Here is a 24343-nt window from a genome sequence, read left to right as displayed (position 1 = left end):
GTGTGGACTCCAATGGCCGTGAGGCCGTAGCCTAACGCGACCAAGGCGGCGCCGAGCCCGACCCAGCGCGATGGTGAGAGCTTTGAGTAGGCGACGCCGACGAGGAGGACGCCGAGCGCAAAGACGCCCATGGCCACGTAGTAGGCATGCAAGGTGCGTCCGTCGAGCGGGTTGGCGTAGAAAGCCGTATCGAGGGTCGCGAGGACGCTGATGAAGCCGTTGACGACGCCGCACCCGAGCTGCACGAGCGTCGCACCGGTGACTGTGCGCAGCATATATCCGACTTGGTTCTGTTGGTTTCTCACGCGTTGGCCTTTCCGAAGTCGTAACTGGCACCTCGTCGCGCCACGTTCTATATTCGCGATCTGCCACTGAACCGAATCATCCGAATCATCATGGCGCGACGTTCACGCGCACATGAGGTTGGATGAATGCACGCAGCATATGAAGAGGAGCCATGCTTGGCAGTCGAAGAGCTACGAGACGCGATTGCACAGGAAGATCGACGACATAATGCCATGGTGTTGCTGGGATCAGGCGTTGCCCAGGCAGTCGGTGCAGACGCCGCCTCCAGTATGAAAAGCAGCGCATGTGGCAATATGTGCATGTCAGAATTGAGGCTTCGTGGTTGTTCCTGCCTGCTCCTGCAACTCGTACAAACCTCGTGGCCTCACATGGAAGATCGCCAAGTGCACTGCTAGGTACACTTGCCAAAATGCAGCCTTTGCAATGCGACTGATCGCTGCGTACTTCGCTAGAATGACATGGTAGATGACATGCAAGGACCAGTTAGTGCCACACGCTTTCGGCCTCGAGGACCCCACGCGAAGGCATGTGAGCATAACGACGCATTGGCCGCCTGTTCTCTGCCGCATGTGCAATCGCTGCAAGGCGTGGTAAAGGCCTCGGTGGCTACTCCCTCTCTGGTACTGCTCATGGCTGTCCAAAGGTGTGTCGTACTACAGCGCCTGCTTAATGGCCGCGTTGCAGGAGCTTGTTGGAGGATCGAGTTGGATGCCACTTTTGCTTTTTGATGTGGCATATGCCGAAACATCCAAACGGATTGCGGCCGTCGAGCACAAACAATATAATACACGCACTTGATATTTCTATGTGGTATTAAAACCACCGAAAATAATAAAAAAGGCGGCGTCGGATTGGCCATGCGCGAGCCAATGGCCTTGCGCGGGTGCTCCTTTGCATTCGTTGGTGTTTGCCGAAGTCCTCGCTCCGATGGCCGCCCAACTGCGACCGCTCGTCGGTGACATCCTGCGCCGTGCCCATGCCATGAGCTTCAGCACAAAGCCGCACAGTACGCCCAGCGGCGGCAAGCACTGGACGCCCAAGCCGCGCACCGACCTCTTCCCGAGCAAGCCGCACGTGAAGAAGCCGGCGACAATGGCGCCCAAGGCCGGCGCCGCGTCGACCGACGCGTTCGTCAAGGAAAAGAAGCAGCGCCAGACGTGGGACAAGGAGCTCAAAAAGTGGGTCGCGTACGAGGAGCCCAAGCCGGTCGCGTCGCCAGCGCGCATGCTGCGCACCGAGACAAAGCCGACGCCGATCAAGAGCGGTGAACCGGGCCGCTTCCGCCTCTTTGGCAACACGGACCTCAAGGTCACCGTGCCCAAGCTACCGACGTCCAAGTTGCCGACGTCCAAGCTACCGACGTCCAAGCCGGTCGAGAAGCACGTGACGCGCAAGGACTGGCGCCACAACCCGCCGCACTCGCACAGCTTTCAGGACCCAAAGAAGAAGGCGCATGCCCACACCGCTGCGCACAAAGCGCTGCAGTTTGAAAAGAGTCTTTTTGACTCGGAGTCGTCGCTCTTCCCCGACATTGACTGGAAGTCGCGGCCTCGGAACGACCGCCGGCGCTTCCAGGAGCGTCAGAACTCGGCGCAGCGGTCGCGCAACTCCAAGAACAACCAGATGCGCAAGCGTGAAATGATTGCCGAGCACCTGAAGGACCTCAAGGTCGAGATTCCGACCACGATCACAGTCTCGGACCTCGCCGAGCGCATGTGCATCAAGTCCTTCAAGCTCGTGCGCGTCCTCAAGAGCCTCGGCGAGCGCGTCAACGACGATACGGGTACGGCCGACTCGATCGTTTCTACGTATCTCTATATATGATGCTCATGCGGCAATGAAGAGATTTCCGCCGAAGTCGCCGAGCTCGCGGTCGAAGAGATGGGCATGATCCCGATCCTCATGCAGGGTTTCGTGGACTTGACGCGGACGCAGATCCCAGACGACTGCAGCAGCTTTCCCGTGCGCCCGCCTGTGGTCTCGGTCATGGGCCACGTTGACCACGGCAAAACAACGCTTCTGGACGCGCTGCGCAACACGACGACCAAGGAGCACGGCGGTATCACGCAGAGTATTGGCGCGTTCACGGTGCCAATGGACGAGTCGCCGACGCCCATCACGTTCTTCGACACGCCTGGTACGCGCTTCGATCCCGCAATGGGATCATTTTTACGATGATTTTGTTTCTAGGCCATGCCGCGTTTAGCAACATGCGTGCGCAGGGCTGCCACCTCACGGACGTGCTCGTGGTCGTCGTCGCGGCCGACGACGGCATTCGCCCGCAGACCAAAGAGGTGCTGGAGCTCGCGAAAGAGCACGATTTGCCCATGATCATTGCCATCACCAAGTGCGACCGGTGCGAACTCGAATGTGTGTCGTCCGATCGATTGACATTTTGTGTAGATTCGAAGACCAGGAAGACGAAGTCATCGAGCGCATTACGCAAGAACTCGAGTTCAACGGCATTGAAGCGCACGACACGCAGCTCGTGTGCGTCTCTGGCAAAACGGGCAAGGGTATGTAACTTTTTGAGTTTTATTTTCGTCCAAGTAGACGGCAACGAAAATATACGTGTAGGTTTGGACGAACTCAAGCAGGCCATTGTGCTCCAGGCGGAGCTCATGGACCTCCGCGCCGACACGACCGCGCCGGGTGAAGGGGTTGTCGTCGAAGCCACGCTCGTGCGCGGGTACTCGATCCCGTCCCAGCGTGCCGTGTCTCATACCCTACCCCTAGGTGGGGCACCACGGTCGACATGATGGTGACGTGGGGTACCGTCTCGGTCGGCCAGTTTGTCGTCTGCGGCCTCGAGTACGGCAAGATCAAGTCGCTCGTCGATGAAAACGGCAAGCCCGTACGCAATGGAATCTCTAATCCTGCGTGTCCAAACCACGTGTTATATTAGGTCAAAACCGCCTCACCGAGTATGCCCGTGCGCATGGTGGGTCTCAAAGAGCTGCCCAAGACAGGTGACTCGATCCTACCGGTGGAGACGGAGGAGCGGGCCAAGGAGATTGTCACGGAGCGCGCACGCATCCAAGAGCAAGTGCGGCTCAAGGAGCTCGCGGCCAACATGGCCGACGGCGAGAAGAAGGACCACGTACCGATCGCGCGCCGCAAAAGGCGCGGCAGCTCGAGCTCCAGCGTCAAGAACGCGTCTCGGAGGAGAAGCGGCTCGAGAACCTTACGGTCGACGACGAGGGCTACGTCAAGAAGATCATTCCGATGATCCTCAAGACCAACTCGCTCGGGGTCATTGACGCCATCGATCTCCTCGTCCAAGAGCTCAACGACGTCAACGACGAGTGCGAGCTCAAGCGCATCCACGGCGGCGTCGGACCCGTCTCCACGTCCGATATCGACCTGGCCGCGCGGACCGGCGCGACCATCTTTACCTTCAACACGCGCCATCCGGGCTCGATCGACAAGGATGCGACGCGTACGCTGTCTAAAGTCGAAATGTCTCTGCTGATACACTGATGCTCTAGGTCGAAAGATTGATATTCGGTCGCACAACGTCGTGTACGCACTGGTCGATGACATTGAAGCGGTCGTGACCAAGGAGATGACGCCGGTCGTCGCCGAAGAAGTCGTCGGCGCCGCCGAAGTGCTCCAAGTCATCTCGATCAACACGAAGGGCCGGGCCAAGGCGAATGTCGCCGGCGTGCGCGTGACGGACGGCAACTTGTATGCGGACTGCACCTTCCGCGTGCTGCGACAAGGCGAGGTCGTCATGGACGGCGCGTCGCTTGAGAGCATGCGGCATTACCAGGAGAAGATCTCGGAGAGTGCCAAGGGCCAAGAGTGCGGCCTCCAATTCGAGGACGACGTGCCCTTCAAGCAAGGCGATGTGCTGCAGGCGTACCGCCTCAACAAGGTCCCGCCGAAACTCCAGCGCCAGTAAAGACCACGTAACAACGATCGTAGACTTCGTGTATAGGATGAGATGGACACATGGGCGGTGGCACCGTAGTAGGAACAGAGCGTTCTAGGCGAGGCTGAGCGCGTAGACGGTCGCGATAGCGACCAGCGTCGGCGTCTCGTAGCGGACGACGACTTGACCGTCCGTGTCGGCGTTCCACGCGCACGCCGACGACGTGTGCACGCCGCCGTTCTTCTTCTGCAGAAGCGCGAGGTGTACGACGAACTTGAAGCCGGCGGCGCCGTCCGCGAGCGTCTGGAGCCGCTGGAGGCAGGCGGCCGGAAGCGACTGCGTCCACTTTTGCGCGTCCACGGGGTGGTAGACGTGGTCGCGCAGGGCATGCTCAAGCGTCTACGCAGCAGCGGATGACTAAGGCCTACGCGGCGACGACGGCGAGGCGCTACCTCGAAGACCACGCGCTTGGCGTCCGCCTGGATCGTCTTGAAGTAGTAGACAGGCTCGATCTCCATCGTTCAGCGGCCGGCGAGCGATGCAAATGCCACGACGCTATCCGGATAATGGCGGCGAATTTACCGGATGTCCGATGGAGGCAGGCAAATTGCCTCTAGGATATGGGTACAAGCCCAAGTTGTTCCAGCCATCAACACGCTACTCGACTCGTAGACCGGTACCAGTACAGTGGAGCTGCCAGGGACGAGGAGCCTTTGGTGTTGATCGTTTAGCCTCGAGTCATACTTACATGCAACGTTAAATAGGTCGAACCGCCCGCTGGCTTGCTGAGGAGAGTCGCCTCGACGAATCGAGGAACCACGCGTGGTTCTTGTAACAGTCGGCGGGGACCGTACGCTTGCAGCGGTATTCAGCGACGACAATATGGGCAGCTGGATCCATCCAGATGGGCTCGATCCCTGTGTTTGATGATGTCGTGGATCATCAGCGTCAACAAGCCATATCCTAACATCAAGACTTTGCTTTTTATGTCTCGCGGCGTATCGTTGGCTCACCAGCCAAGCAGCTCTGTCCTCACGCTGCCAGTCGATAAGCAGTATCACCTCGGCACGCTCTCGGCACGCTCCCGCGTTGCATCAACTTGGGGTGCACGGGCGATGTTGATCTTACATCTCTACCAGGCAATGACATGCGTCGGCCACCGCTCTTGTCTTCCTCTCCCTGGCTGACGCCACGAACTTGACGCACGGATGGAGCACAAGCACTACAACAAAGTACAGCGGGTCGGCCTTGACGACGGGTCTCTCGAAGCCACCAGACGTCGTTGGGCTGCACGCCACAGTCTCGCTACCGCAATCGCCGCTCGCAGCTGACCACCTTGTCGCACACCGTGTGTGGTAGCTCTTTGCACCAAGAGGTCCATCATTCGATGGGGACGATGGTCGTAGAACATGGCTCGAGGTGTTGGCATCTCGCCCAGCGCAACACGCTTGCGAAACAAGCTCGTCGCGGAAAGAAAGGTCGTTGTTGGTGAGGCGATTCGAGTCGAGCTGGGGTGCAATAATGGTTGCATCTACAGAGATTCGTTACCTTTGACTAGAACGATGACGCACAGCGCTCGCCCCGTCATCACGCCGACCACAGCTTACCACACCGCCATAATCCATCGCGTTCCCTGTAGCCTGTCTGTTTGCGCGCATCTCGAATCCCACCTTTTACACATTTGCCACGTCTATTTCAAGACATGTCGCATGTGAGAAAGGAGACCGTAGGATAGCGCGCTCTTTGCTCTTTAGCTCTTTAGCTCTTTGCCCTTTGCAATTGCCGTAGTAGAGCCACGCACAACGCGACGTGTGTCAATATCCCTGCAAGCTAATGCCACCTTGCACGACAAGCGAGACGACCATGGCGTGCCTGCGTTGGCATTGAACAACCCACATTTCCAGCATGTGCAACCCGTGAAAAATACATGTGAAAAAGGTGCGTTGATTCGTTTCGCGCGACAAATTCGCGTCGTTTGATTTGGAATCCTCGGCGCCAGCCTTTGAGCTTCACTTTGAGCTTCATTTTGAATCTTGACACGAAAGACCCAAGCATGAAGTTTGACCGCGTGACGTCGCCCATTGACGGCGACTACGAGCTCGAGATGGCCGATGAAGCGCCGCCGCGGCGACACCGCGCAATCATTCTCGGTATGCGCAGGTTTCCCACCAAATCGCACGCACTCACAGCACCACTGTAGGCTGCCTCGCTGCCGTGTTCTTGACCATGACCGGCATTATCATCTATCTCCTCGCGAGCAAATACCCGACGTCGTCCATGCCCGTCATCCTCATGGTCGGCGACTCGATCACCGAGTATGCGGCCAACGTCCACATGCACGGCTTCCAGGCGTCGCTGGCCCACGACTACATTCGCCACGCCGACGTTATCAACCGCGGCCGGGCCGGTTGGTCTACCGGGTACGATGACAATAATACTGCCGTATGAGGTTTGAGCTTGGGACCTTAGGAACTGGCGCCCAAAGATCCCGGCGCTGATCCGCGAGTGGGAAGCCCGGCCGCCGATTCTCGTCACGATTGCGCTCGGCACGAACGATGCATCCCTTCCGAATGCCACGGGGCTTTACGTGCCACCGGAAAAGTACACGGCCAACCTCGAGGCCATGGTGGTGCGCCTCAGAGAAGCTTTTCCCGCGACCCAATTCCTCTTTGTGACGCCGGCGGTCTCGGACGACGACTCGGCGATGGGTCAACTGCACCGCAACGACCGCGCAGGCACGTACGCGGCGCTGTGCAAACAAGTGGGCGATAAGTGGAAAATTCCTGTCGTCGATCTCTGGACGCCACTGCAAGGCAAGCAAAAGACCGTCCTTAGCGACGGCCTCCACCTCAATCAAGCTGGCAATGAATTTGTGTACGACCAAATCAAGAACGCGATCGCGACTTCATACCCGCAGCTGCGACCGAGCGCATTGCCCGAACGGTCCTAATGTCCGTACCCGATAGAATAGTTCTACCAGTATGTATTTAACCCTCCCGCGACGAGATGGGCGATAATCGCCCAACACTTTGATGCGCCTCTCGCAGTCAAGGCCACGACAGAAGAGCGCTCGTTTCATAACGAGACAGCAGTCGTCGGCTGGCAGTTGTTTTCCGTGCTGTTCTCGCTCACCAAGTGGGTGGCGGGTTGATATAATGCATTTCGCTCTCGCCCGACACAGCTGCCCGACACGGACCATTGGACACGGACGGCCTCAAAGCCTCAAGAGACTTCAGCTGTCAGCTTCGGCCCCTTTCATACGTAATTATCGAGGGGCATGAGTGCAGGACTTGGTGGTGTAGTAGCTGAACGGGAGAGGTCGTGTTCCCTGGCGCACACGTGGTAGCATGCGCTGAATTCTGCGCCGGAGCAAACGAATTTGAACAATCGAACGATCAACGTGGTGAGCTTCCGGTAGTGGCAGCAATATTTCGACACCAAGGTGCGTCGGGCCTCAAGGTGTTGGAGCCTCCAACACCTCACTCAACCCATACGGCGAAACGACAAGAGCATCATCCAACACGGGCGACGCAGCGAACCGTCCCTGGGACTATGTTAGGTGAAAAATTATAGCGTAGCAATGTCGGCCGTGTGGCATGTCTGTCCGAACTATCCTCCCGATGCCATCGCTACACGGTCAAGCGGTTTGTCGGAAGTTGACGTCACATTTTCTTTGCGCCTGCAGAGAGATCCCTCGCAAGTCGCAATGAGTCGATGCTTTCTTCTTCGTAGTCCATGCGCAGACTACAGTGTACTATCTACTAGCCCTACTTGAAGGCCGCGAGCGCGGGATATTGGCGTGGATGACTCCGATCCGCTTTTGGTCGCTGATTGGCTGCTGCTAACCAATCGAATTGCAGCAAAGATACAAAAGCAAACGAGCGACAAGCATGTGGACAAGAGCGTCATTTTGCATAAAACTGCATTCCACACTGGATCCAACACAATCTACGGGTCGCAGCCGCCGCCGCCCGCGACCACCATGCACGACGTCGACGGAAGCATCGAGAGCACGCTGGCCGTGATCGAAAAGACAAGCGCGGCAAGGACAAAGACGAGAACGCACGCGCCGACGATCGGGTAGCTGCCGCCGTGGCGCTGGAGGTTGTGGAGCGCCGCCTTCTGGGTCGGCAGAAAGATCGACGTCATGGCCGCGACGAGAAACCCGGCGTAGTAAATGAGGTACGTGTACGTCACCTGGACGCGCACCTCGGGCGTATCGTGTCACGACAACATCATCCATGTGTCGTGTGACGTCATCACCAAGACGTACTTACGATCCTTTTGGTGATGCCGACGCCAAGCCTGCTGGAAGGAGTTCTAGAAATCTCTCGAAGGCTCCAGCCAGCTACCCTTGCCCCAGACGCCCTCGTCCAGACGTTCCAAGACAAGGTCTCGTCCAGACGTTCCAAGACAAGGTCTTTAAGTGCTTGGTAATTCAGTTTTCAATTTGCCTTTCAGCAAGCAGCCTAACATATCGCTCACGATCGAGTCTTCGTCGACTTGGAAGCGGGCGCAGATGATGCTCGAGAGGACGGGGCCGACGGCCGCAGGAAGGTTCGAGACGGTCGTCAGTAGGCCATAGACGACGCCTTCGTTGCCGATTTCCGCGAGCTCGACGATGACAAAGGTCGTGACGATGAAGAGGACGCCTTGGGGCAGCTGCTCGGCCAACGGGACGCCAAGGTAGAACCACTGGTTGCGCACAATGGCAAAAAAGGTGCAAAATTGCACGATCGAGTCGATCGCGATCGTCGTCAAGGTCGTCGAGACCACAACGACGCGCCAGTTCCAGTTGGTGCCCCACTTGCCGATCGAGGCCATGACGCCGGCCAGGACAAAGTTGGAAATGATGACAATGATCTGGCTGTTGAGGTTTTCGACCTTGGCCCAGTGCAGCTGCACGTACGTCGCGGCCGTCGACGAGAGACCGCCGCCAAACAGGTTGTAGAAAAAGTTGAACAGCATGATCTGCCACATGGCGCGCTTCTGGAGCAGCTCCCAGATCTGGCTCAAGTAGTGACCAAACGGCACCGCCGCCGTCTTGGTGTCGCGAATCACAAAGTACGTGGTTGGCACCATGAGAAAGCACGGGATGCAGAGCAGCATGTACATGGTGTTGACGCCAAAGTCCCACGAAAAATCGCCCGCAAACCGGGGCGAGTTCATGCAAAAGCCGGCGATCGCGGTCGAAATCGTCGATGACACGGTGCGCGTCGTGTAGACCAGCGACTGCATCCGGCCGCGCGTGGCGATCGGCTCGCGCTGCGCATACTCGACGACCAGCGCGTCCGCGGGCACGTCTGCAAACACATACGAGATGGTCGCGACACCAAAGAGAAGCGCAACGACGCCGCCTTTGACGGGCGCATCCAGGTTGATGGTCGCGTTCTGGGCCGCCGTGCGGAGACTCGCCTCGATGCCGGCGACGCCCGCCTCGCGGTAGTACGGGTCGCCAAGCTCATGGATGCAAGGACGAGGAGGCAGATGAACGCACCGGACCAGCCAAGCATCATCCACGACTTGCGCCGGTAGCCGTAAATGGGCACGCAGTCCGAGATCATGCCAATGAACGCCTTGAGCGACCAGCCGATGAAGAGGAGCGTCTTGGCCGAGTTGTACTGCGCGCCCGTCATGTGAAAGCAGCCGGTAAAGACGGGGTACGTCATGTTGGGCAGTGCACCGAGCATGAGGCCGACGGCGACGTACTGCGAGAGAAGACCGAGCACCTCCTGGCTCGTGTAAACGGGGGCACCGCCTTCGCGCAGCGCGCCGCCTTCGAGGTCGCCGGGCGTCTTGGCCTCGTCATGTAGTACGCCTTGTCGACGGAAGACGAGACGACCGAGAGCCGCTCTTGCATGCCCAGCGCGCAGTGGTTGTTGTTGTTGTTGTGGCTCTGCATCGTAAAACGAAAATGAAGACAAGCGGAACTGCGTAGTTAGGTGTACACTGTACTAGTAGCCATTTGACGTGGGCACAGTGGGACGCTGCAAACGACCCCACGGGTGTTATAACGCGTGTCTTCTACGCACAACGGGTTAGACACTGTTTGACGTGCCATTGCGAGCGCACCGAGTTGTGACTAATGATCAGATTGCCATCATGTGTGTTCGACTCCACCCGTGGCGACGACGTTTTATGGCCGCTCTCGCCTTCTCTGGTCCACAATCCAGATCTCGAAGGGACGACGACTGCGACGTGCCCAGTTGACGCTGGGTTTGGCCCGTGGGTACCGATTACCATCACGTCGGCAACACCCGCTGCAGCCAAAAGCATCTTTTGGCATCCCATGTCTTCCTACCAGGCACTGCGGCACGATGAAGAGCCCGCTTGTTTTTTGTTTAGGACAAGCCCACGCGAGCCGTTGCGTGGTGACATGGTCACGTGATCAACAACTCTGTCTTCTTGGCTCGGAAAATGCGACGACGCTCTGGACTTGCTACTCTGTTGAGCAACTGTGGTATAAGTGAACGTGGGTGGCGGTGTCGTCGGCTCCAATCCACGGCTGCAACTGATCGCACCTGCCTGCTTTGCTCTCTACAGAGTCCACCTTTCACACGAGTGTAGCGATTACGTAGTGGCTGCCATAGAGAAAACCGAGAGGGACGCCACAGCTTGTGCCAATTGCCCCGAGCGCCGACGCTTAGCCGACGAGACATGTTTGTGTTGTATACGCCACAACGAGTCACTCGATGCCTGCAAAGCGACATCACGTCTTTCCTGGAAAGCCATACCAGAGAATAGCATGCAGATCTTATTCATGTTGGCTTCAGCAAGTGATCTCCAAATTGGACTCGGCTTGCAGGCTGGTAGAAATTTTGTTTTGCTCGTCGCGGGCCTTCTTGACTGCGTTGATCGTCTCGGTCGAGGGGTTGTTTAGAATTTGGATGACGTCGTCGATCTTGGGCCGGCCTTTCGGCTCTTCGGCGACGCACCACTGGACGAGCTCGCGGTACCACGCGGCGCAGTCGGGGCGCATCTCGGGCACGTACTTGCCTCGTCTCGCCTTCTCGTCGCTGCCTCGCGGCGCCGGGGCGCGCATGTTCATCTCGGCGAGGATGACGCCGAACGCATAAATGTCGGCGGACGTCGAGATCTTGTGGCCTCGGAAGACCTCGGGGGCGACGTAGTGCTCTGTCAAGAGGTTGACGTGCGTCATGGTCACCGCCTCGACGCGGCAAAGCCCAAAGTCGGCGAGCTTGATTTGGCCTCTCGTGTTGAAGTGCACGTTGTCGAGCTTGAGGTTGCCGTGGACCATGGACCAACCTCGTTGCGTCCCTGCTCTTTTAGGCGTGTGGAGGGCCTCGAGCCCTCGCGCGATGGAAAGAGCAACCTTGAGACTGTTGATGTTGCCAGGCTTTGTCGCATCCGGTGCTAGCACCAGCTTGTGCAAGTGGCTGCGGAGGGTGCCGTCGTCCATGTCCTCGAGATAGAGCTGCCACTGGCCGCTCGACGGCAAGATCTCCCAATGGTACATCTTGACAATGTGCTCGGACTTGCAGCTACGCAAATGGATTGGAAATGTGACGAAGTGAGAGCACGGTCGAATAGTACCTCGCGAGCGAGCGAAACTCGTCGACCAAGTTGGGCGACGTGGTGAAGAGCGTCTTGACCACTGCGGGCCGATCCTTGTATGACACACGTTGGCACGTGCCGAAGCGACCGGAACCGAGGGTAGGGTTGGCGTCGCGACGTGCGACCGACTGGAGCGCACGCATGCGAGGTGCAATCTCAAGAGTCGAGCGAATTTGGTTGCATTCTGTCTCGAGGGCACTGTTGGCGACGTCCTTGGCTCGCTCCGTGTACACTGCACATCGTATGGTGAGTCATGGCCTGCTTCGCTTCTGAGTCTCTTGCAGATGACATACCGTGCTGGGCAAAATCAGTGGGCGAGAGGCCCTACGAGAAACAATCAATCGCCATTTTTTCTCGGGCGTGGAAGCGTACACCGCAGGGTTGGAAGACATCGGCGCCGTGTTCGACGAGCACCTGGACGAGGTCGGCGCGCAGCGCATAGATGACTGCGGCGAGCGGCGTCAACCCGGTCTATGTACCGCATGCTCGCATGCCCCGGTTCAAAATCGCAAAAGTCTACCACGTCGGCGGCGTCGACGGTGGCACGGCACGTGAGAAGCGTGTGGATGATCTCCTTGTTGCATGTCGCGACTGCGTAGTGTAGCGGCGTGAGGCCATGCTACTCCGCACCCATGAGTCATCCCGCACGTGCTACCGCGAGTACCATGTCGGCTGCGTCGAGTTCGAGGCCGTTCTTTTCCGTGAGAAGCCGCACACTCTCGATCGCGCCGAGCTTGCACGCAATGTGCAGCGGGGTTTCGCCGCTACGCAAACACGTTATGTCGCCACGCCACGTCGTCGCGACGGTACTTGAAGCGGGCGTTGACGTTGGCGCCTTTTCGTAAAAGCGCTTTGACAATCTCATGGTGTTGGACGAAGCACGCGAGGTGCAATGGCGAGCGTCCGTCCTAATCAGTAGTGCATCGATGAAGGCGCCGTCAAGATCGTCAGGTCGCACGAGCGAGGTATTGACGTCCGGGTTGTGCTGCAAGAGCGTCTTGAGGACGACGAGGGCTTCGTTCGAGACGGTGGCGTGCGCGACGATCCAGTGCAGCGCGACCTCGAGAAGCGTGTGCCCTTCCTACGCCGTGTCTTTAGCGGACGATCGATCGATGTGGCGTGCCGACCTCGCTGCGGCCTTCGCGGATCAATGCAGGGTGCGCCTTCAACAGCTTTGCTACCGCCACCGAGTCGAGAGCCTTGATAGCGCGCACAGCTGCATCGGTCACCTCTTCCGGGCGCATGGTCGATTGGCTTGTGGCGCAAAGTGATGGATCCTTCGTGGCGTCAGTGCGCCCACTTGACATTAAATGTCAAGGTTTGGTACTAGTATACATGAATTATAGGTGAGTAAAAGTATCAAATTTTGATAATTTTACTCACCTGCCAAACCTTTCTCTTTCGATACACTGCAAAACAAAGTTTACAAGTCTGGCAGACCCTAGCTATCCATAGAGGACGTAAACCTGTGAAAACAAATACGTCACGGCACTGCGGCCATCGCGGATCAATGTAGGGTGCGCCGTCCAAAGCCAACGAGTCGAGCGCCTTGACAGCGCGCATGGTCGATTGGCTTGTGGCGCAATGCGATCGCGTCAGTGCGTCTCACTGACCACAAAAATGATATAGCACCAACACCTCTCTCTTTTGGTACACTGCGAGACACCTGTTGCACGACCTCGCGGACCGTACCTATCCCGATACGACGTAAACCTGTCAAAACACATACGAGACAGCACGGCTTGTTGAAGTTGCCCCATAAATCATGCTGGCAGGATGCGAGTCATTTGCCATTTGGAGGCCGACCCCGATGGCCCGCGAGATCACACCCGCCGAGGTAGAACGATCGTTCTTGGCGGGGCTGACGCGTGCGTGTAGAGAAGCGCGATGGATGCCGCCGAGCGCAGCGACTACGCCGGCGTCCACGCCTACTTGTCGACGTGGGTAGACGGAGCCTACGGCAATGTCAACATCGCCGATCCGGTTCGAAGCGCATGCCACATGCAAGCCAAGATGACGTATGCTCTTCGTAGGCGAAGCGAACGAACGAGTACACGCACACGCTCGTGCACGCAACGCTCATCGGCTTCCAGAAGGGGCGCCACGCCATTGAGAATGACACGGCCCTCGACGACGCGGCCAAAGACATCATGGTCGAGAAACTCTGCCAAGCCCAGCTCAAGATTCTGGACCTTATTCTGCTCACCCGATTTGACATTACCGAAGTGTGCAGCCAGGTATGTCTTGTACGTGCACCGACTCGGCGCCTCACGACGACCTGTGCCTCTAGGACGCGTACGTGCTTATCAACAACGCTTCGTGGCAAATGTGTCTAAATGCTCGCGCCGTAGCACGACGCTGCCGACCTTGACGATGCGATGGGTCGAGCCACCGTACACAGTCGCGTTCCTCGAGTGCCTCACGCATCCCGATCGCACTGAGAGCGGCATCAAGCCCGACATGTGCGACCTCGTGCCCGTACGACGACACGGCATTAGAACCGACGATTCTCATCTTCCTTGGATGCCATTAGGGCCAGCCGTGCGTCTTCGAGGCGATCCAGCGCGGCAATTTTGACGCCGCCGAGTTCTTCTTCGCGCGTGGTATCGACGTGGCCATCACGAACGAGGTTGTCACTTGTGCTGCCTGCTTACAGCCGTCGACTTACATCGTATTTGATGACCACAGGACGGCGAGGGCCTCTTGTACAACGCCGTCGTGCGCTGCGACCTGCCTGCGCTTCAGTTCCTGCTCGGTCGAGACGGCATCAACGTCAACCAGACCACTCACGGGGTACAACGACTGCTTATAAAACCACGCGAGCTCATGGGTGTTGATAGAGTCAAGAAACGCCGCTTCTGGTTGCCGTGGGCATGCGCGCAGCGGACATCGTGCAAGTCTTGGTCGACCATGGCGCCGATCCGTCGTTGCCGGACCTGGATGTACGTACTCTCAACTTGTTCAACGACGGGTTCCGACAGTATGGAGTGTGTAGAACAACACGCCCCTTACGATTGCCGTCAAGCGCAACTACAAGGAGATTGTGGCCATGCTCCAGCGCAACGACGTCCTTACCCGCGAAAACCATGTCTTGGGTACTGGCGCCGTAAGCACCGTGTACCGGGGCGCGTTCAAAGGTCTCGACGTGGCCGTCAAGGTGTTTAATCAGGTGTACGACTCGTCGATTTGGACCGAAATCCGATTTCTCTCGAGGTACTTCTACTCATTTTCATATCCTGAACGATCCCTATGTTGGGTCCTAGTCTCCAGTCCGAGTACATTGTCAAGCTCATCCACGTCGACATCAACCTCGACGAGAGGCGCGTCTCGTTCGTTCTCGAGCTCATGGCCATGAATTTGCGCGAGCGCCTCGGACAAAAGAACAAGAAGCTCTCGCTGGCTGAGAAGGTCCGCATCGCGCTTGATGTCATCCAAGGCGTCGCCTACCTGCACGAGAAGCAGATTCTGTACTGCGACCTCAAGCCGGAAAACGTGCTTGTCACCAAGAACGGCCGCGCCAAGCTCGCCGACTTTGGCATTAGCCAGCAGAGCACGCGCGGCGACGCGAAAATAGAAGGCACGCCGCAGTACATGGCACCCGAGCTCACGGGCTACCCAGCCGCCGCACCCTCGGAGGCGTCGGACGTCTATGCATTTGGCATCCTCCTCACCGAGCTCGATGCCAACACGGGCGAGGTACCGTATGTGAACGTTGATTACGATAGCCCCTACGCGCTTTGGGCTCAAGTCCGAGGCGGTCTGCGCCCCGAGCTCCGTGACGATTGCCGTCCATGGTTTCGGGAGCTAGCGGCCAACTGCATGGCGACGCTTCCAGGCGACCGCCCCACGGTGTCGACGATCATTGACACGCTCAAGGCAAAGTTGCAGTAGATGCAAATCTACACTTCAGTTTACCAGTAGCGTTGTATTAACCACATCATGTATAAAGGCAAAGTGTAGAGTTCTAGAATGTAGGTAGAACACGTCAGAAGTAGTTTAGCGCGTTGCCTCGTCGATGGCGGCAAGGACTGATGACCACATAGACATTGTTCTATCCATTTTTGACCGCCGCACTACCGGTATATGGTACTACATGTAGGAAAACCACATGCCATCCGATGGTCCGCAGGATCTGTTAAGTGGCTCACTGATTAGTCGACTTGGTTCTTAACCCATCAATGCTATCAAGTTGATACTTTCTGTCACGGGTGGATAGTCGGTGGCTCATTTCACATTTTTGCGTTTGCAGCAGTGCGAAGAATGTACCCTTCTTCCAAGGTATAGTGCGAATCCAGGAGGCCGAAAACGTGAGCTCATGCTACCATGTGCACTCGCAGGACACGGAGAGGAACCTCGCAGCATCGACCGACACTGGAGCCAGCCCACCCACAAGCCCCCAGGTCTGTTTCTACCAAGGGTCGCTTTACAAGCTACTAGCGCGCTTTCTCTATTCACACATATTGAGCTTGAACTCGTAGACCAAGTCCGTGACGATCGACCAACTGCCATTTGCTGTCGACACCAGCAGCCAGTGGTTTCGAGGGCAATTCAACGGTCGTGACGTCATTCTCAAGTCGATTCGCACGACCGACCCTTCCGTGTGGACCGACCTCCGTCTGCATTCCAGGTATATTCATCGACAAATATGCCTAGTCACTACTGAGATACGCGGTAGCTTTAAGTCGCCGTACGTCATTGAGCTCCTGGACGGGATCATCGATGCAACGACCGCGAGCGTACAGCTCATCTTCGAGTCCATGGAGGGCACCCTTCGAAGCGCACTCGACTCGAGCTTGCTCGACGAGCGCAAGAAAATACAAGTGGCGCTCGACATCGCACATGGCCTCGCCTACGTGCACGGCCAATCGCTCGTCCACTGCAACCTCAAGCCCGGAAACGTCTTTGTCGACCATTTCGGCCGCGCCAAGCTCGCCGACTTGGACTTGTGTTGCGACCCAAAGCACGTGCGCAAGACCATCGGCACACCGCAGTACATGGCACCCGAGCTCACGGCGTTCGACAGCACGACCGAGGTTTCATTTCCCGTCGATGTCTACGCCTTTGGCGTTCTCCTCGCGGAGCTGAATACGGGCGACGTGCCGTACAGTGACGGCGACTACGTGAGCCAGTTTGCGCTCTGGAAAGACGTCCAGGGTGGTCGTCGCCCTGCACTGCGAGACGACTGCCCCGCGTGGTATCGGGACCTTGCGATCGCGTGCATGGCTGCCGAGCCAAGCGCTCGCCCTACTGTGGCCGAGATCATTCTCCGTCTGGAGCCTCAGTTGCATTAGCCTGAGCACATAGTATAGTCCGTTGGTGACCGCGTCGAGCATCATTCGGGTCTTCAGGAGTGGCTTTATATATCTTAACACGACAATGGTAGAAGATACTCTGGGACACTGTCATATCGTTTCTGGAGATTTGGTTTCGCGCCAGAAATTCACATGCACATCCAGAGAAAAAAATGCCCACTCTGCAGTATCGCACAAGTCGTGCTGACGACGCGTCGTCAGGCGAATCAAAACAAACATCCTGATATTCGATTCAAGGTAAATGAGAGTGTCCAAAATGGCGGCCACTCGTCCTTGCACGAGACATCCGATGCGTCATTAATGTCGCCTTGAAAGTACTGCAGCGGCCTTTTGACGTTTGCCGTCGAGTGTGCGTCCAGCAACGATGCTTTTTTTCCCGTGCACCCAGCAACATCTGCCCTTGCACGCGAGGGCCTCGCCGCCAAGAGTACATAAATGCAATTGGATGTACAGTACTCTAGCTCGCATCTGACGACGCAGGAAACGCGCCCGCCGTGGCGAATGCAGACACCTCGCGAGTACACGACGCAGCGACAACTGTGCGCGCGGCGAAGCGGGTAGCTCGGGCGCGTGAATGGCGCAGTGTCTGCCACTCCGCGCCTTGCGGTCACTGTTGACGACGACGCACCGTCGTTGCCATCGCGGGCGGGGAGCTGAAGTTTGCCGACAACCATGGTGGTCCTGACCGGATTCGAACCCTCGATGCAGGGTTAGGTGTTCCGTGCTCGGACGAACGTGATTGATTGCGTTGGCAGATTTTAGCCGCTTTCATGTGATCTTGAGCTCGCACATACTAGTAGGTGTTTTGGGTTCTCCTACATGTTCCGCGCAATGGGTCGTGCAGCCCCACTTCGCCTCGGTAAATGGTGCTCCCTACGCGTTGTCCCTTCGGGCTCCGCAGATCCAAAGACCGAATCTTTCAAACCATGCATTGACCGTTCTCTTGAAGCCCGAGGTGCGTACCGTAGTACATAGCATTAATCCATTGGCGACGGGTTGTGCCGATCATGCTGCATTCTCAGCCGGATCTTGGCGACGGTGTGGACAAACTAGCCACTTCAACATGACACGAGGCTGCGAGTAAACGCATTTATTTATACTGGTTCGACGAGTAATTCGCCATTGAAAGCTGTAGAAACGTACTATACTATTCGAATAGAAACGATCGAATCTTCTTTTGTTGCTTCGTCGCCCCGCAGATACCGTTGATGTGGCGATCTCGTCGTGGCCACGCATTTGATGCTGTTGACATCATCAATCGGAGCAACGGTGTGTGAAATGCCATTTCCCACGGGTCCGCTGCGCGTGTGCTCGCGTAAAAAACACCGTGTACTTGAATTTCACCCAGCATTACCCACACGTGTAGCTGTGACCGTGCGACGATTGGCTGCTTTTCTAACCGCCGTCCATGATTGGCTGCATTTTTATTCGACCCCGGTCGTATTTTTATTTTCAACAGCATCTCGATACGATCTCAGAGGTAATTAAAAACCAAACATGCAATACAATTGAGTAAATTCGCAGTTGGTGGGCATCGCACTGCTGTCGCATTTCCGCGATGCGCCTCATTCCGCAATTCGCCAAGTCCATCCTCATGTCCGGAGTTGAAGATGCCAAGCGCCTGGTAAGACGACATTGGCTACATGCACATGCGCGTGCAGGCTCATGCTAACTGCAGGCTGCCCGCGCCGCCGTCGATGAGTTTGTCAAGTCGGGCGACGTCGTTGGCATTGGCAGCGGTACGCCGTCGATCCTGCCGTGAGAATGAAGCGCATGGTGGCATGTACTAGGCTCGACGGTCGTCTACGCCGCCGAGCGCCTCGGCGAGCGCATCAAGGAAGAAGGTCTCCAGATCTCTTGCATCCCGTCGTCGTTCCAGGCGTCGCAGGTCTGCGCGATACCATGCGTCTTATATTTATGGTGTCGTAGCTCATTGCGCAGCATGGCCTCAACTTGACCAACTTTGACTCGCACCCGGTCATTGACATTGCGATTGACGGCGCCGACGAGGTCGACGCGCAGCTCAACTGCATCAAGGGCGGCGGTGGCTGCCATCTCCAGGAGAAGATCGTCATCTTCAACGCCAAGAAGTTTGTCATTGTCGCCGACTACCGCAAGGAGTCGACGTTCCTCGGCGAGCAGTGGATCCAGGGCATCCCCGTCGAAGTCGTGCCCCTCGCGTACGTTCCCCTCACGCACAAGCTCAAGGAGCTCGGCGGGTCGCCCGTCCTGCGCATGGCCAAGGCCAAGGCTGGTCCCGTCATCACGGACAACGGCAACTTCATTCTCGATACCCATGTACGCCAAGTCGGAGTTTTCACACAAGGGGACTCATGTGCTTCTTTACTTAATAGTTTGGCATCGTCCAGGACCCCGCGACGCTCAACCAGACGCTCAAGCTGCTGCCGGGCGTCGTGGAAGTCGGTCTCTTCTGCCACATGGCGTCCAAGGCCTTCTTTGGCCAAGCCGACGGCTCGGTCAAGACGGCCGTGCCGCAGTAATCGTCCTGCTCACCGCCTAGACCCATTTTGCATATATCTTTCTCTTCGATTTACGATGTTTTCTTCTTTTGCGCCCACGACGACAGCCCAAGAAAGGCCACTTCAGTAGTCGTCTCCTCGTGTCGGTGCTCGGTGCTGGGCTAGATGCTAGAGTCCTTACTGAAGCGCAAGCTTTGCTACCATGAATTTTGAATCGCAAATTGTTGTTAAGGGGTTAGGGTCATAAAATCAGATAGTGTCGTACGATGTCGGGTCGTAGCGGTCGCAAGAATGCGACCGGAATCGCATCGCTTCTTCTTAAGCGCGCGAGAGATAGCACAGCACGGCCGTCATGTTGTCGGCTTGGTCGCCAAAGATGGTGTGGGCTTTGGCGAGGTTCTCTTGCAAGAGGCGGCGAGCGCGGGCCTTGGCGTCAATCTCGGGCGCGTCGCCTTCGTCCTTGGTCTGCAGCACAAACTGGGCGAGCTCGTCGTAGTGCCACACGTCCCAGACGCCGTCGGTCGCCAAGACGATCGCGACGTCACTGCAACTCGTCGGGTCGTCAAAGAGCGAGATGTCGAGCACATCCGGCTGCCACGAGAGGCCATGCGCGTGCAGATGAAAGTCGCCGAGCGACCGCGTGAACGCGAGGCAGTCGGCGAACGCGGCGTCGATCGGGGCGGCGACCATGGACGCCCACTCGTTGCGGACGTTCTTGTAGTAGCGGCCGCCAGCACTCTTGACGATGTCGCCGGCACTGTTCTTGGTAAAGATGGGCACGCGCACCAGCCGATTCGTGACGCACGGCGCGTCATAGAGGAACTGCAGGCCCTGGACGTCGCTGGTGATGACGCGGTCAAACTCGACGCGCGACTCGGCCGAATGGTCGCCCGAGATGAGATGGTGCAGGGTATCGCTGTTGTTGTTGTTGTTGCTGTTGTTGCTGCTCTCGATCTCGCACGGGTTCGGCGATGCCGACGGCGCGTGGGGGCAGTAGATGGGTGCGTCCGCGAGGGCATGCAGTGGCGTGATACGGACGCTGCCAGCACCTGCAAGCAGTGCGGACGAGTCGCCGACGTTGGCCACGAGCAGTCGCGTGCCATGCAGCAAGATGGCTAGCGTCGCCGTCGTCCCGCCTTGTACGCAAGTGTACGGCTGCGACGGGCCTTTCCGTTGAAGGAGAAACGATCGACCGTTGAGACTGTCGTCGCGCGTGCAGAGCCCGAGCGTCGCGTAGTGCGCTTGGAAGACACTGTAGAGGTGGGCGTGGCATTGGGCAAAGAGCGAGCGCAGCTCGGCTTCGGGCTGCGCCTCGATTGCCGCGAGAGCTTCCGGCGATTCAAAGTGCGACGTGAAGAATGCTTTCGCAGCCTCGGCGGCAATATGGCCCGTCTCCTTGCCATGGCCGTCGAAGACGCCGAGGACGACGTTGCCGCCGCCGACGTCCAGCGCCATGTACGTGTCCTGGTTGACGGCGCAGCGCGCGGAGCCAATGTCGGTCGTCCCGCTCGCGGCGATGACGATCCGCGCGCCCTTGGCCTCGGCCGCCGTCTGCACGCTGCTGCCCAAGCGGCGGAACACCGCCTGCTTCTCAAACGCCTCGGCCATCCGCCGACGTCTGGATGAATTGGATTGTGAAAGGTCACTCGCCAGGTATTCGCGTGCTCATTGGTCGAAAAGATACCGTTTTCACCAATCACAGAATATTAGATCGTTGAGCTTCGATCCGCGGGCTAATCTTGGCCGTGCCAATCGGTGCGGCAACACCGCGCCGGACGCGTGAGAACGCACGAAGCGATCGCTCGCCTCGCGCCGCCTTCATCCTGCGGCATGCAGCGAGAATTAAACAAGATTTTTTGCTGCATTTTGCTGGATTTTGCGACTTGGCCATGGCGGACTCGCCATGTCGGACTCGCTGCGTCCAAAGGCGAGCGCCCCGCCGGTAGAAACAGCATGGTGCTTTGCGCTAGGAGGCTGTGGGGATGTAGGCGTCGCAGCGCGGTCGGCCTGCGATGCCCTACTTAACGCTGTCGTCAGTGCCTAACCTGGCCTTTCTGGTCACGCGTGGATGTCGTACAATGTAGCCATCAGGGCGACGCATGGCCGAGCGACGCAACGCTGTCGGTCGCGACGAGGCTGGCCTGACTCGTGTTGCTGCGTTGGCAATATTGGCGGAAGATACAATAAGGTGGAGACCGTTTTGGATCGGATCGGAAGCACGAACCGACGCAGCATGCACCGCGTGAGCGACCACCTGAGCGACCGCTTGCCGTACCGCAGCGGGTTCCGCGAGGAGAAGGACCCGTACGAGGTCTCTCGCGCGTACGGCAGCGGCGACATCGCGCGCTTTTGCTGCCTCTTGGCGCCCGACGAGCCGCTCGAGGACGCGTCGCGCATCGAGGCCATGCGCCAGCTCGCCGAGCTTCTCTCGTCGCCCGAGAACAAGGTCAAGGCCATTGCGGCCGGCGTCGTGCCGTCCATTGGCCGTCTCCTCACGCAGTCGAATCCGCGCGTCAAGGCCCACGCCGCCGACCGTCGTCGCGGGCACGTGCCTCTTCTCTTTCGAGCGAAATCAAACAGCACGTTGTGCGTAGCGCTCGCATGGGACTTTGAGGGCGCCATGGCGCTGCACGCCGACCCGACGCTGCTCTTCAACTTGAACCACCTCTTGAGCGAAGACGACGACGAGCGTTGCGTCGAGGCGGCCCTGCACGCCCTCGTCAACCTCACGAGCGCGAAAGAAGGCATTGCCATCGTCCTCGGGCGCGCCTACATGCCCGAGAGGCTCGTCGCCATGGCGTCCGACGAGAGCAGCTCGGTCTTGTCGCCGCGCGCCACCGACCTCCTCTTCCATACGTTGGCCAACTTGACCAAGGCTGCGAACGGCGCCGAGGTCTGCACCACGTACCACATTGTGCCGGCGCTGCTGCGCGTCATCAAGAAGCCGCTGCACTACGAGCTTCCGGTGCTCCGCAGCGCCATTATGACGCTCTGGAACCTCGGGACTCACGTACGCGTCTTTATGAATGGCATTGGACTCGTAGGTTCTATTGCCTAGAACTATGGCAAAGTTGAAGCGATCGGCTCGAACGCTGTCGAGCTCTGCACCAAGGTCCTTGTCGCGCTCCAAGCAGGCGCGATCCCGTGCAAGGACAAGCCCGACCTCCAGCGCTGCCTCGCGGGTACCCTCATGGCGCTCGCGACCGCCGAAGAGGCTAAGCCCAAGCTACTTGCCGTCGCCGTCGCGCCGCTCGTGGCCTGCTTGCGCGAGCCGGTGGCCACGGCAAACGCAGCGCAGGCACTCAACTACATGGCCGAGTCGCCCGATGGGCTGCTCCCGAGCGTGACGCTCTTGCTCGACGACACGGAGATGCTGCTTCGCGTCTTTGCGCTGCGTGCAATTCCCGCGCTCACGACGCTCCTCGCCCAGCAAATGCGTCCGGGCCTCGTCCTCGCTGCGCTCCAGCGCCTCCAGCTGCTCGAAGTACATGCGTGTCTCACTAGAAAGAGACATAATGTCATCGTCTTGGGTAGGACAGTATCAGTGCCATGACGCAGTCGCTGCACCTCTACGAACACCTCGCGCGCCTCTGCATTCCCAACGACGACGCGCCCGAGCTCAGCATTCTCGCGACGCGTGTGCTCCACGTCGCAGCCCAAGTACGCTTGATTCAAAGACACATTGTCTGTTTTGAACGATGACGTGCGTAGCATGGGCCACGGACCGCAACCCGCATCGAGCGCGCGTTTGCAGCGTGCGACATTCAAGACCCGTCGCTCCTCGCTGCGGTCCTCGAGCACGTCGCGACGTAATGCCATAAACTGGCGGTTCGGTCGTCTATGGTATTGCATCGTATTTACAAGCAGTGGGGGCAGACGTAGCGCCGAGACGGATCGCGGAACGTTGACGGCAAGTACAAGCAGCTACAGCATGGCATGCACATGGTGTCGTCACGGTACAGGCAACGTACGCAAGATGGTACTTGTGGTGGCACGTTCGGCACTCGACGATCGCGTCACTGTGGAGCGCTTGCTTGCACTCAAAACAGCCGCTCACCGCGTCCAAGCGCGTCTTGAGCGGCGTCGACTCCTTCTCGGCTACACAGCACCGTACCCCACGTAGTATCGATTGCATGCAACACCTACGCGAACGTACGCATGGGACACGGGAGGTCGAGAGGCACGGGCAACGGGGCGCGGGCCAAGAAGCCGGCAACGGCGCGCTGCTCCTTTTCCAGTGTCGCGGCAAAGGTGCTGAGGGACGCCAGTGGCGCCAAGTGCGCCTCGTCGTCCAAGCCCAGCCTAGCACATATAGTGCGAATCATCACCTCGCATTGCATCGAGCAGTCGGACGTACGCGGCGATCCGGGCCGCCGTGGTCTCCATGATACCAATGTGCGCTTGCAAATAGGGCTCGGACCGGTACCGATCGAGCGTCTGAAAGGCCGTCGCCAAAAAGTCCGTGCAGAGAGCCGCGTGGTAGTCGTCGAGCGCTGTAGCCGCGCGGTCGACGAGGGCGCGGTGCACAGCGGCCCCCAAATCGTGGTGGGCGTACAGCGCCTTGGGCAAGGCGACGCTCGGGGCGCGCGAGTCGCCAGCGTCGAGGCGCGCATCAAACGCAAGAAGATGGCGCGGAGCACATGCCGGAGCAGCGACCCTGTCGAGCAAACCTGCCTTGTGGAGAAGCGTCTCGGGGTGTGTGGTGAGGGTTGCAAAGTACGTGATCGCCGCAGGGACGAGCCGCGGGGCGCCAGTGGTCCACGCTGTCTGCAGCAGCGTCGAGGCCGACGAATATC

The 24343-nt window shown here is 58.3% G+C and overlaps 12 protein-coding genes across 12 annotated transcripts in view; 6 read left to right on the top strand and 6 right to left on the bottom strand.

Moving 5' to 3' along the window:
* Nucleotides 1–275, bottom strand: part of SPRG_22327 (hypothetical protein) — a gene marked incomplete at both ends in the record, with an annotated part of 1502 nt that extends 1227 nt beyond the window's left edge. Inside the window, one exon of the mRNA XM_012352653.1 lies at nt 9–275. Within this exon, the coding sequence (XP_012208043.1) occupies nt 9–275 (267 nt within the window). The remainder of the gene's footprint in view (nt 1–8) is intronic.
* Nucleotides 276–1233: 958 nt separating this feature from the next.
* On the top strand, nt 1234–4210 carry SPRG_13584 (hypothetical protein; the record flags this gene model as incomplete). The annotated part of the gene is made up of 9 exons (XM_012352638.1): nt 1234–2089; nt 2150–2443; nt 2497–2662; nt 2710–2822; nt 2884–2995; nt 3043–3160; nt 3212–3406; nt 3430–3745; nt 3795–4210. 9 exons carry the CDS (start codon nt 1234–1236, stop codon nt 4208–4210), a joined length of 2586 nt encoding a protein of 861 aa, XP_012208028.1.
* A 15-nt stretch (nt 4211–4225) lies between these two features.
* SPRG_13583 (hypothetical protein) lies at nt 4226–4735 on the bottom strand. Its single transcript, XM_012352637.1, has 2 exons — nt 4633–4735; nt 4226–4579 (listed from the first exon to the last, which is right to left on the bottom strand). The coding sequence occupies exons 1-2, from the start codon at nt 4696–4698 to the stop codon at nt 4295–4297; spliced, it is 351 nt and encodes a 116-aa protein (XP_012208027.1). The 5' UTR covers nt 4699–4735; the 3' UTR covers nt 4226–4294.
* Nucleotides 4736–6233: 1498 nt separating this feature from the next.
* SPRG_13582 (hypothetical protein) lies at nt 6234–7130 on the top strand (the record flags this gene model as incomplete). The annotated part of the gene is made up of 3 exons (XM_012352636.1): nt 6234–6330; nt 6381–6600; nt 6650–7130. The coding sequence occupies 3 exons, from the start codon at nt 6234–6236 to the stop codon at nt 7128–7130; spliced, it is 798 nt and encodes a 265-aa protein (XP_012208026.1).
* Nucleotides 7131–8128: 998 nt separating this feature from the next.
* On the bottom strand, nt 8129–10082 carry SPRG_13581 (hypothetical protein; the record flags this gene model as incomplete). The annotated part of the gene is made up of 4 exons (XM_012352635.1): nt 8129–8389; nt 8666–9616; nt 9658–9981; nt 10008–10082. The coding sequence occupies 4 exons, from the start codon at nt 10080–10082 to the stop codon at nt 8129–8131; spliced, it is 1611 nt and encodes a 536-aa protein (XP_012208025.1).
* Nucleotides 10083–10949: 867 nt separating this feature from the next.
* On the bottom strand, nt 10950–13050 carry SPRG_13580 (serine/threonine protein kinase; the record flags this gene model as incomplete). The annotated part of the gene is made up of 9 exons (XM_012352634.1): nt 12883–13050; nt 12714–12836; nt 12566–12663; nt 12420–12519; nt 12276–12374; nt 12128–12226; nt 12049–12079; nt 11735–11987; nt 10950–11682 (listed from the first exon to the last, which is right to left on the bottom strand). The coding sequence occupies exons 1-9, from the start codon at nt 12997–12999 to the stop codon at nt 10950–10952; spliced, it is 1653 nt and encodes a 550-aa protein (XP_012208024.1). The 5' UTR covers nt 13000–13050.
* Nucleotides 13051–13631: 581 nt separating this feature from the next.
* On the top strand, nt 13632–15646 carry SPRG_13579 (TKL protein kinase; the record flags this gene model as incomplete). The annotated part of the gene is made up of 9 exons (XM_012352633.1): nt 13632–13738; nt 13789–13992; nt 14046–14083; nt 14107–14233; nt 14289–14384; nt 14444–14548; nt 14596–14697; nt 14751–14968; nt 15019–15646. Exons 1-9 carry the CDS (start codon nt 13643–13645, stop codon nt 15644–15646), a joined length of 1614 nt encoding a protein of 537 aa, XP_012208023.1. The 5' UTR covers nt 13632–13642.
* A 424-nt stretch (nt 15647–16070) lies between these two features.
* SPRG_13578 (serine/threonine protein kinase) lies at nt 16071–17046 on the top strand (the record flags this gene model as incomplete). The annotated part of the gene is made up of 3 exons (XM_012352632.1): nt 16071–16172; nt 16234–16382; nt 16431–17046. 3 exons carry the CDS (start codon nt 16071–16073, stop codon nt 17044–17046), a joined length of 867 nt encoding a protein of 288 aa, XP_012208022.1.
* A 1579-nt stretch (nt 17047–18625) lies between these two features.
* On the top strand, nt 18626–19660 carry SPRG_13577 (ribose 5-phosphate isomerase A; the record flags this gene model as incomplete). Its single annotated transcript, XM_012352631.1, has 5 exons — nt 18626–18691; nt 18746–18806; nt 18858–18955; nt 18997–19365; nt 19422–19660. 5 exons carry the CDS (start codon nt 18626–18628, stop codon nt 19566–19568), a joined length of 741 nt encoding a protein of 246 aa, XP_012208021.1. The 3' UTR covers nt 19569–19660.
* A 100-nt stretch (nt 19661–19760) lies between these two features.
* SPRG_13576 (hypothetical protein) lies at nt 19761–21171 on the bottom strand. The gene has a single exon (XM_012352630.1). The coding sequence runs from the start codon at nt 21153–21155 to the stop codon at nt 19866–19868; it is 1290 nt and encodes a 429-aa protein (XP_012208020.1). The 5' UTR covers nt 21156–21171; the 3' UTR covers nt 19761–19865.
* A 559-nt stretch (nt 21172–21730) lies between these two features.
* Nucleotides 21731–23370, top strand: SPRG_13575 (hypothetical protein). Its single transcript, XM_012352629.1, has 5 exons — nt 21731–22091; nt 22142–22557; nt 22606–23031; nt 23082–23207; nt 23259–23370. Exons 2-5 carry the CDS (start codon nt 22168–22170, stop codon nt 23358–23360), a joined length of 1044 nt encoding a protein of 347 aa, XP_012208019.1. The 5' UTR covers nt 21731–22091; nt 22142–22167; the 3' UTR covers nt 23361–23370.
* Nucleotides 23371–23404: 34 nt separating this feature from the next.
* Nucleotides 23405–24343, bottom strand: part of SPRG_21296 (hypothetical protein) — a gene marked incomplete at both ends in the record, with an annotated part of 1900 nt that continues 961 nt past the window's right edge. Inside the window, 4 exons of the mRNA XM_012352652.1 lie at nt 23405–23471; nt 23519–23645; nt 23704–23849; nt 23905–24314. Of these exons, the coding sequence (XP_012208042.1) occupies nt 23405–23471; nt 23519–23645; nt 23704–23849; nt 23905–24314 (750 nt within the window). The remainder of the gene's footprint in view (nt 23472–23518; nt 23646–23703; nt 23850–23904; nt 24315–24343) is intronic.

The sequence above is a fragment of the Saprolegnia parasitica genome (assembly GCF_000151545.1).
Source record: "Saprolegnia parasitica CBS 223.65 unplaced genomic scaffold supercont2.103, whole genome shotgun sequence".
NCBI lineage: Eukaryota > Oomycota > Saprolegniomycetes > Saprolegniales > Saprolegniaceae > Saprolegnia > Saprolegnia parasitica.
This window is presented reverse-complemented; position numbering and strand designations above follow the sequence as displayed.